This window comes from Lolium perenne, chromosome 3 (assembly GCF_019359855.2).
Source record: "Lolium perenne isolate Kyuss_39 chromosome 3, Kyuss_2.0, whole genome shotgun sequence".
Lineage (NCBI taxonomy): Eukaryota > Viridiplantae > Streptophyta > Magnoliopsida > Poales > Poaceae > Lolium > Lolium perenne.
Genome location: NC_067246.2, coordinates 192187419 through 192198710, shown reverse-complemented (window position 1 = coordinate 192198710; position 11292 = coordinate 192187419). Strand labels below are relative to the sequence as shown.

At 45.1% G+C, this 11292-nt stretch overlaps 1 protein-coding gene across 1 annotated transcript; it reads left to right on the top strand.

Annotated features, from left to right (window-relative positions):
- Window positions 1-3934: 3934 nt before the first annotated feature.
- LOC139837613 (uncharacterized) lies at window positions 3935-5032 on the top strand. The gene is made up of 2 exons (XM_071826974.1): window positions 3935-4651; window positions 4759-5032. Exons 1-2 carry the CDS (start codon window positions 3997-3999, stop codon window positions 4803-4805), a joined length of 702 nt encoding a protein of 233 aa, XP_071683075.1. The 5' UTR covers window positions 3935-3996; the 3' UTR covers window positions 4806-5032.
- The last annotated feature ends 6260 nt before the right edge of the window (window positions 5033-11292 follow it).

The following is an 11292-nucleotide window of genomic DNA, read 5'->3' as shown; positions in this document are numbered from 1 at the left end:
CATCAACATGATGAAGAATGAAGAAATAAAGTGCAAGTTCAAGATGAGCCATCTCGAAGAGATCCTTTGCTTGAGTCTTGCCATCCATATGGTGATCATGGATATGTGAAGATGCGCCGAAGAAGAAGCTCTCCCATGGTGGATTATGGGGGAGCAATCCACATGGTGGTCATGGTTATGTGAAGATGTGCCGAAGAAGAAGCTCTCCCATGGTGGATTATGGGGGAGCAATCCACAAGACTTCGTCAAGCAAGCACAAGCAGGAAAGGCGTTCCATCTTGTTGAGGTCAAGATCGTCGTCATCGAGCTCAAGTAGAATGCGCAAGTATAAGGTTTGCTCTTGATAGGGTTTCTTTCTCACCGGTCTCATAGTGTAGTTGGAGACCGGTTTATAGTTTAGTTGCCGTACTATCAAGAGGGCTCTCGAGTGAGTAACTCGATCGTATCGTTCGGAGAGAGCTCAAACCTTTGCATCCTTGCATCATCTTTCTTGGTTATTATTTGGATCTTATCCATGTGATGATTTAGAGCTTGTGCTTATTCTCATGACAAGCTCTAGTTCATCAAGAATGGTTTTTGCACGGGCAACTTGTTGCATTTTCAAGATTGGAGGTTTTACCGGTATGTCTTTTTTAGATAGGTCAAACCTTTCATCATTTGTTTCTATCCTCCCTTGTTGGACTATGATGGTTTCCTGCATGATCTTGTAGAGCTTGTTCCTAGCTTTAAAACAAGCCCAAGATCATCAAAATCGGAATCCGGATGCTAAAGTTATGCCCGTTTTAGTTTTGGTGTTTCTGCAGTTTTCTGGGGGGGCGGATAATCCGGCCCGAATGACCAAAACTGGGACAATATCCGGCCAAATATCCGGCCCGAGCCAGGGGCGATTTCGGGGGGCGGATAATCCGGCCCGGGGGCGGATTTTCCGGCCTGGGAGGTCCCAAACGGTCATATTTCGTTGGGAGGGGGTATATAAGACCCCCTTCTTCCTCCTTGGGCTGGTTGGTTCACTTTCTCTCTCTCCCCTCCATTGTTGTACTTCAAAGCTTGCCCTAGTTCTTGATTCCTCCCACGATTCTTGCATATTCTTGAGGGAAAAGAGAGAGGAGATCTAGATCTACATTTCTACCAATCAAATCCATCTCTTTGTGAGTGGAACTCTCTAGATCTTGATCTTGGTGTTCTTTGTGAATTCATTTGTTCTTCCTCTCTTATTCCCCCAATAGCTTTTGTAGCTTTGTTGGAATTTGAGAGAGAAGGACTTGAGCATCTTTGTGGTGTTCTTGCCATTGCATTTGGTGCATCGGTTTGAGTTCTCCACGGTGATTCGTGGTGGTGAAAGCAAGAAGGTTGTTACTCTTGGGTTCTTGGAACCCTAGACGGATTCTAGGCCTTTGTGGCGGTTTGTTGGGAGCCTCCAATTAAGTTGTGGATGTGTGCCCCAATCTTTGTGTAAGGCCCGGTTTCCGCCTCGAAGGAAATCCCTTAGTGGAACCGTGACCTAGGCCTTTGTGGCGAGGGTCACCGGAGATTTAGGTGAGGCGCCTTCGTGGCGTTCGGTGTGTGGTGTGAGTACCGCATCTTGGGGTGAGGCCTTTGTGGCGTTGTTGTGCATCGAGCAGCCACACCTCAAGGTGAGCCTCTTGTGGCGTTCGGGAGCACTAAGCCACCGCACCTCTCCAACGGAGATTAGCACTCGCAAGAGTGTGAACTTCGGGATAAATCTTCGTCTCCAGCGTGCCTCGGTTATCTCTATACCCGAGCTCTTTACTTATGCACTTTACCTTGTGATAGCCATCGTGCTTGAAGTTATATATATCTTGCTATCACATACTTGCTTGTATTGCTTAGCATAAGTTGTTGGTGCACTTAGGTGAACCTTTGCTTAGAATAAGTTGTTGGTGCACATAGGTGAACCATAGTATATAGGCTTTGGGCTTGACAAAGTAAACGCTAGTTTTATTCCGCATTTGTTAAGCCCATCTCGTAAAAGTTTTAAACCGCCTATTCACCCCCCCCCCCCTCTAGGCGACATCCGTATCCTTTCAGGTTTGGTCCCCTGTCGCCTGCGCCATATAAAAGGGGGAAGCCTGGCTGCTATCGATCAAGCCAGTTTTACGATCAGCTCGCTGCTTTCCCCACAACTCCTAAAGCCCTACCGATCTAGGGAGGCGCAGAACGACGGGAAGACCAGCCTACACCCCGGCGGTGCCAGGGCAGTGCCGCTGGAGACCTGAGGGGATCAGGAGGATCCCCAGATCATCAACGACCTCTCTGCTTCACGCCTGCAACGAGCAGGCGACGATGGCAACTCCTGCAATGCGTAATGCATCCCTAAACCTCTCTGTTTATGATCATTAGGTGTTCTAGTGTCTGCTTTTGCGATCTTGTGCGATCTCATGCAATTTTAGGCCTAACAATGGTATCAGATGCCTAGTACTGCTAGCACTAGAACCCTAGTAGTGATCTGAGATCACGTTTTTTTGTATAAAGATCATGTTTTTAGGCAGTTTATGTTCATGTTTAGGCTCTCAGATTATTCCATCTGCAAGCGATCTCATAATGCTATCATGTTTTTAAGCCTCAGATTAGATGATGTATGAACCCTAATTTATGTTCCCCAATTTCTGAAAACGAAATTGCAAGATTTGGAGTGTCACCTTACGCCGCCGGGTCGCTGCCTATCCCTCCGGGGGCCGTCGGAGCAGCCGCTGCTCCGGCGAGGGCAGAGATCCCGCGCCGCCGTTTCCTCCCGACGGAGGGGCGTGCGGGTAGACGCGTCGCGAGGCGTGGAATGGACGCAGACGCGGGTGGCCGCGTGCCGCCTGCCCCTGTCGTCACATAACGGCTGCCGGCCTCGCCGGTCAGCACCACCCCTCGCCTACCCTCAAGGAGACGGCGCCAGTAGCCACGCTCGACGGAGGAGCGCGCGGACATGGTCCGTCGCACGCTGCTCCGGCGAGCGCCGCCACCGCGCCGGGATGAAGCAGAGGAAGGGGAACGCGGGCCGCCGGGCCGTGGCTGCCTCGCGCGCTCGGGCCGCCGGGGACGTGGTCGCCTCGCACGCTCGCCGTGGCCTCCTGGCGCCCTCGCGCCCGCCGGGGCCGGGGCCGCCTCGCGCGCCCGCGCCGCCGGACGGTGGTTTCTCCGCCTCACTCTCTTTGTCGCGGAATAATCGGGGGGAGGAGGCGAGAAATGATTTAGGGTTAGGGCTCGGCCGCTGTTTTGTTCTGGCCGCGGGGGATCTCGGCCGTCCGATCGATCGGACGGTCCAGATTGCTGCGGGAAGGGGAAGCCGGGCCGGGGGTCCTTTTGGGCTAAATCTGAGGATGGGCTTCGGCCCAGGTTGTCGGTAGTCCAGTAATTTTTCTGGGCTGCCGATTTTCTTTGTCCATTTTCTGTGTTTTTAGTGCATTCTAAATGTCATTCCTTATGTTTTTTGCACTATTGTATACAGAAAAATCATTGCCTATAAAATATGATCAGAAAACATGTTATTGTTCTGGAAAGAAATGAACCAACGAGATTTTCTTGTCTAGAATATTTAATATGTTTTAATGTTGAATTATCAAATTAAGCATCACATATGTTGTTCCTTAAATGATTTAAAGTTGATGTTTATTTTGAGAATGTTATGGCTGCAAAATAATTCTGACCAACGTTGTATTATTTCTGCATGTCAACCCCTAATGTTGTTCTATTTCGTGTCATTTCTGCCCAACGGTGTTTGACATAGAATCCGAATTTTATGGCATGTCTATTTTATATTCATGCAATTTTACTTATGAATGTCCATGTCAATTTTCAGCTTCCGCTGCGATGCATTATGATGCTGTCGAGCTGTTAACCGGCAGCAACTTTCCTCGTTGGAAGAACTCCATTGAGCTATGTTTGGCTTTCAACGAGTTTGATTATGCCTTAAGGGAAGATAAGCCCGTGGCGCCAGTTGCTGGTGCTACGGGGTATGATGAACTAAAGAAAACTTATGACTCCAAGATGGAGAAGTGGGACAAATCCAATCACGTTGCAATGCTCGTGATGAATTCTTCCATTTCACCTGAGATTATTGGGGCTCTCCCCAAGAAAGATACTGCTAAGGAATTTATGGAAGCCTTGGAGGAGCAATTCAAAGGCTCTGAAAAGGTTTATGCTCATGAGCTTTTTCACAAGCTACTTGGCAAGTATAAAAATGATGGTGATGTTAGGGGACACATACTGAGAATGATAAATGCTTCAAATAAACTGAAGCACCTAAAGTGTGAGCTCAGTGACAACCTCCTTATCATCATGATCTTGGAGTCCCTCCATGAAGAGTTCGATCAGTTCAAGATCAACTACGATTCCATGAAGGAGAAGTGGACACTTGCTGAGATATCCCCTCGGATTGTCCAGGAAGAAGAAAGAATGATGAGGCAGAACAAGGATCAGGCTTTTCATGTTGGCTCCTCAAAGAGAAAGCATGACGGGTCAGGCCCTTCAAAGTCGCCAAAGAAAACCTTCAAGAAGGAAATGCCAAAGTTTAAAGGAAAGGAAAAGGAAAAGGATAATGGACAGTCTTCAGCGCCTACTGATAATGTGTGTTTCTTTTGTAAGAAGGAAGGCCATTACAGGAAGGACTGTCATGAATACCTCAAGTGGATGATGAAGAAAGGTACAGATGAAATCACTTTTGTTGATGAAATGTTATATACTGATTTCTCTTGTATATCATGGTGGATTGATTCAGGTGCAACTGCTCACGTTGCTAATTCTATGCAGGGATTAAATTTGATCCAAACCATAACAAGCGGGGCAAGACGACTTAGAGTTGCAAATGGAGTTGAAGTTGATGTTGAAGCTGTTGGGTCACTCACCTTGGAGCTCCACACCGGCTTTCACCTTCATTTAAATAATGTTCTTTATGTACCTACTTTAAGTAGGAATTTGATTTCAGTTTCTTGTCTCGATGATAACATGTTTGAGTGCAAGTTTGGTAACAAACAATTTGTTTTAAATTATTGTAATAATGGTGTTGGCCTCGGTGTCAGACGAGGCAAACTATATATGTTATCTATGAATGATTATGTTTTGCATGTGAGTAATGTTTCGAATGTTGAGAAGAAATGGAAGGGTACTAGTACTTCTTCGAAATTGTGGCACTGTCGTTTGGGCCACATTTCGAGGGGGAGAATGGAAAGACTTATTAAAAATGATGTACTCCTCCCATTAGACTTCTCCGATGCGGACAAATATGTTGATTGCATCAAAGGTAAATATGCAAAAACAATTAAGAAAGGAGCGGTAAGAGCCACGAGTGTCCTCGAACTCATACATACTGACATATGCGGACCTCTTAATGTTAAGTCTATAGATGGTTTTGATTCGTTCATCACCTTCACAGACGACTTTTTCCGTTATGGGTACATTTACCCTATACGTGATCGATCGGAAGCTTTGGACAAATTTAAAGTGTTCAAAGCCGAAGTTGAGAACCAACTGAATGCAAAAATTAAAGTTGTACGATCTGATCGCGGGGGAGAGTATTACGGTAGGCACGCTCCTTATGGGCAAATTCCAGGACCTTTTGCTAAGTTCCTAGCTGAGAATGGAATTGTTGCCCATTATTCAATGCCTGGTGAACCTCAACAAAATGGTGTGGCTGAGCGCTGCAATCGCACGCTTTTGGATATGGTGCGTAGCATGCTCAGTCATGCAACTTTCCGGTAAGCCTATGGATGGAGGCATTGAAGACGTCTGCACATATTTTAAATCTTGCTCCCACTAAGTCAGCACCGAACACACCTCACGAGATGTGGACGGGAAAGAAACCGAGCTTGAACTATTTACATGTGTGGGACTGTCCTGCTGAAGCTAGAATTTTCAATCCACAACTTAAGAAGTTAGACCCAAAAACGGTTAGTTGTTTCTTCGTCGGATACCCGCACAGGGGAAAGGGATATCGTTTCTATTGCCCCGATCATACCACTAAGTACGTGGAGACCCGGCAAGCGGTATTTTTTGAGGATAATGAAGTTAATGAAATAAGGAAGATCGATCTTGAGGAAAAGCGGGTGTGTGCTCCATCCCCGATTATCCAAAAGGTCGTTCTACCAATGCAGAGGAGAATCACTTCTAATGTTGAGACTGAACCTCACAGTTCTGGTCCTCAACCTGATGGTGATCCTGAAACTAATGATAACGCAAATCCAGAAGGTGAAGAAAATCACCAGTCGCATAATGAAGAAGATCCTCATAATAATAATGCCCCTCCACCACCATCGCCTGTGAGAAGATCACATCGAGAAAGAAGAAAAGCCATCTGAGATGATTATATCACCTACATGAGTGAGGATGTAGATGATATAGGAAAGGTGGAGGATCCAACCTCATACAAGGAGGCCATTAAGAGTTTGAATTCGTCTAAGTGGCAAATCGCCATGGAAGACGAGTTGAAATCTATGAGCTTAAATGATGTTTGGGACCTAGTAGAAGTTCCCAATGACGCCAAAAGAGTAGGCTGCAAATGGATCTACAAAACTAAGTACGATCCCAAAGGGAACATCGAAAGGTTCAAAGCTAGACTTGTGGCAAAAGGTTTCACACAGAGAGAATGAATCGATTATAATGAGACTTTCTCTCCTGTGTCATCTAAAGATTCTTTTAGGATCGTCATGGCTCTGGTAGCTCATTTCGACCTAGAATTGCATCAAATGGACGTTAAGACGGCATTTCTAAATGGTGACCTTGATGAAGACGTATACATGACTCAGCCGGAAGGTTTTGTTGTGGAAGGAAAGGAACATTTAGCATGTCGTCTGAAGAAATCCATCTATGGCTTGAAGCAAGCTTCAAGACAGTGGTACCTCAAGTTCGATAAGATTATTAGAACTTTTGGTTTTTCTTGAAAATGTTAAGGACAAGCGCATTTATGTTAAGTTTAAGGGCAATAGGTTCACAATATTAGTCCTGTATGTGGATGACATATTATTGGCATGCGGTGATAAGGATATCTTTGCACGAGACCAAGAATTTTCTGTCTTCCAATTTTGATATGAAAGATCTCGGTGAAGCTTCATATGTCCTCGGCATTGAGATTCATCGAGATAGGTCTAAAGGTGTGTTGGGACTATCACAAAAGGCATACTTTGAGCGAGTACTAAAGAAATTCAATATGCATAAGTGCTCTGGCTCACCTGCCCCAGTAGTCATGGGCGATAAGTTTGGGACATTTCAATGTCCGAGGAACCAAATTGAAGCGATCGAGATGAAGTCGGTTCCTTATGCTTCGATTTGTCGGAAGCATCATGTATGCACAAGTTTGTACACGCCCGATTTGGCTTTTATAACCGGGATGCTTGGCGATTCCAATCAAATCCAGGACTAGACCACTTTGGAAGGCCGCAAAGAAAGTCTTGCGTTATATGCAAGAGACAAAAGGGTACATGCTTACGTACGGATGGTGCGATAACCTACAAGTTGTTGGTTATTCAGATTCTGATCATGCCGGTTGTGTGGATAGTAAGAAATCCACGTCGGGTTATATATTCACACTTGGGAGGAGCTATATCGTGGAAAAGCTCCAAACAAACTATAGTTGCTTCATCTACGATGCAAGCGAGTTTATAGCATGTTATGAGGCCACCTTTGGGCAGGTTTGTATGGCTAAAGAATTTCATTCCCGGACTTAAAGTGGTCGAATGACATTTCAAAACCACTTCTATTGTCTTTGCGATAATGAACCCGCAGTTTTCTATGCGAATAACAACAAGTCAAGTGATGCTGCCAAACACATTGACATTAAGTATCATGTTGTGATGCATAGGATCCATGATCAAACAACTATTGTTAAGCATATAAGTACGACTCGTATGCTTGCGGATCCGCTAACGAAAGGCTTACCACCCAGAATTTTTCGTGAGCATGTTGCCGGCATGGGATTACTGGAAGCCTTATGATTCTGGAATAAAGGGACCATAATAAGAACCACTCCCAATAAGTATTATGTTATCCATTTCAAGATAGGCTGGTATGCCATAAGTGTTGAGGTTCAATAGCATTTCATTGGTTGTTGTAACACCTCACTTTGGTTTATTATTCCTATGGAGAATGGGCAAATGATGTTAAACCTAACGATCAAGGGGGAGAATGTTGGTTGACGTGTCAGGTTTAAGAGACAAAAACGTTCTAGTCAAATAACGTCAGGTTTAAGAGATAAACATTGACAAAAACGTTCTAGTCAAATAACGTTAAGGAGGAGGCCCACGAACCAACGTTCGTGACCACCTCGTTCGCATCTCACGCGCCCTGATCGGGGGCACCAAAACCAACTCGATGGTTTGGTCCCCTGTCGCCTGCGCCATATAAAAGGGGGGAAGCCTGGCTGCTATCGATCAAGCCAGTTTTACGATCAGCTCGCTGCTTTCCCCACAACTCCTAAAGCCCTACCGATCTAGGGAGGCGCGAGCAGCAGGAAGACCAGCCTACACCCGGCGGTGCCAGGGCAGTGCCGCTGGAGACCTGAGGGGATCAGGAGGATCCCCAGATCATCAACGACCTCTCTGCTTCACGCCTGCAACGAGCAGGCGACGATGGCAACTCCTGCAATGCGTAATGCATCCCTAAACCTCCCTGTTTATGATCATTAGGTGTTCTAGTGTCTGCTTTTGCGATCTTGTGCGATCTCATGCAATTTTAGGCCTAGCACTAACTTCACAAAGTCTGGCTTGGACTAAAAATTATATGAAACATTTTTTGAAATGGATGGAGTATGTTGTTAAATGGTCACTAGAGCTACTTGCAACAAATTGCCCCGCAAGTCATTTGTTTCTGAAAATAAATTCGAGATGCAACTTTCTCCCCCAAGAGTTGTTGATTTGTGTAAATTTTTTCCGGTAGAGCAACGATTCAGTGGTCCTTGCTTTTTTTTTGAAACAAATATATATTAGGCTAGCAAGCCGCCTCATTAAAAACCTTCCAGTCCCCGTAGGTACCCTGGTAAGGAAAAGAGTGCGTCTGGAACTTGCCACCAAAATCACAAAACGGTTACATCATTCACAAGCTTGCTAAGGATGAACCTAGGGGGTTCATCGACCCAAGTACAAGTACTACTAGAATTAACAGAGTCCTTAGCAAGCTCGTGTGCTGCAAGATTTGCTTCCCTATTACAAAATTCAACCGAAACCGCTCCAAAACCACTCCACATAATCATGCAATCATCATAAATGGCGGCTGAGGAAGTAGCTGAAAAACCCCCCTGCTTCATAGTATCAACCACTTGGGCACAATCGGTTTGAATAATGAAATTATTTGCTCCTATCCTTTGCGCCAGGCTGAGTCCCTCCCGAAAAGCATAGGCTTCCGCCATGTGTGCATCAACTATATGCGGTAAGAACACCTGCGCTGCAGCCACAAACTGACCCATATAATCTCTAATAATAATACCGGCTGCCCCTCTACCACTTTCATTATCAAAGGCTCCATCAATATTAATCATAAGCTTCCCTTCCAAAGGCTTCTTCCATCCTTCCTTCTTCACTGGATCAGCTTTTCTAATGGTTTTCATATAGTTTGTAGTAATAGCTATTATAGATAACCCTGATCTGTGGGGGACTTGTACATTTTCACCATGGGTAATTTGCCTTCTCCCACCAAATATACCATCCAGCTGTCAAGACTAGTTCAACAAAACCAATTGTGTTTAGATCTTGTATCCGACCTCCTCGCAAAATAATATCCTGAATCACAACCGAGCCAGACCGGTCAGCCTTCATAAAATCAATTAACTGATCTTTTATACCAAGAATTCTCCAGATTTCATCCGCCCTAGTACAGGTAAACAACATATGCTTTATGTCTTCACATTGTATACTGCAAAGAGGACATCCCCCTTGATTCCCAATATGTTTATTAGCAAGCACACCTCGACAAGGAATAATACCGTGTAGTACTCTCCATCCAAAGATTTTAATTTTACTAGGGACTTCGAGATTCCAAAGTTTCTTCCAGACAGGGTTGCTTGCACTCTGAGCAATATTTTGGTTCCTCACTTTTCTACCAAAACGATAATCCCATTGACAGTAATAAGCTGACCTGACAGTGAAGAGCCCGTTTTTGTTATAGTGCCATGCTACTAGGTCTTCTCGCTCAGGAGTCAGCGGAATTTGTAGGATCCTATGCGCATCAATCGGCCAAAAAATTGAATCAATCAACTCCGCATCCCACTGTCCATCAATAGGGTTTATCAGATCATTCACATGTTGTACCAGGCTGTGTCCTTTTGGTGTCATAACCTTCAAATTGTGGCTTGAAGGTATCCAAGAATCTTCCCAAATATTAATCTGGGTACCATCTCCAACTCTCCAAATATAACCTTTCTTAAAACATTCCAATCCTGCCATAATGCTTTGCCAAGTAAAGGAGCTCCCACTTTTCAATTTTGCATTCAATAATCGGCCATCAGGGAAGTACTTTGCTCTCAAGACTCTTGCACACAGAGACTCTGGTTCACTAAGCAACCTCCAAACCTGTTTAGCCAACATTGATAAATTAAAACAATGTAAGTCTCGAAAACCCATGCCTCCACTATCTTTTGGTATACAAAGTTTCCACCACGCTTTCCAATGCAAATGTTTTTGCTCTTCCTCATCACCCCACCAGAATTGAGAGATGGCGTCAGATATTCCTTTACATATATTTTTCGGAACTTTGAAAACCATCATAGCAAAAACTGGTATAGCTTGAGCAATAGCTTTTATTCAGTGGTCCTTGCTGATAGAAGCAAGTCATTTCTCTCCTGAAGTCTTGAAGTTAGAACGATGAGCTTGTGTGTTTAGCTGGGGCGAATTGGGCTTTGGCACGTTTTTTGTGCACTTGGGCTCAAATGCCTAGTGGAGTGTAAAAGTATAGTAGTGCCCAAGAGAAGGAGTTTGGCGGTTGGCACCCAGATACCCTGGGCCCTGGCGTACAAGGAAGGACGCGTCATGGATTTACCACCGGCACACACGTCGATACACATGAACGGTGACACGAGCGAGCAGCTTCCAGAACCCTGAGCTGCGATGAACACTCCACCATAACCCTGAGCTGCGATGAACACTCCACATTAAATAAACACTCCACCATAGATAAATACTACCTCAATTTTAAATAAATGTCACAACGTCACTGTCTGTATTTCAAAAAAGTTGCCATACTGTATTAAAACGGAGGGAGTAGATCCGGAAGCATCCTCAAATTGGCGTGGCAACATCGCCGCCACACCAAGGGGGGGGGGGGGGGAGACTTAGACATGCCCCTGTTGAAAAGACAGAATTT

What these genes read in the sequence shown, in the direction of transcription:
- LOC139837613 (XM_071826974.1), top strand. Translation starts at nt 3,997, where the DNA reads ATGGAGAAGTGGGACAAATCCAATCACGTTGCAATGCTCGTGATGAAT. An exon ending in CAAGTGGATGATGAAGAAAG is followed by an intron (nt 4,652 to 4,758) that starts GTACAGATGAAA and finishes AATTCTATGCAG; the next exon opens with GGATTAAATTTGATCCAAAC.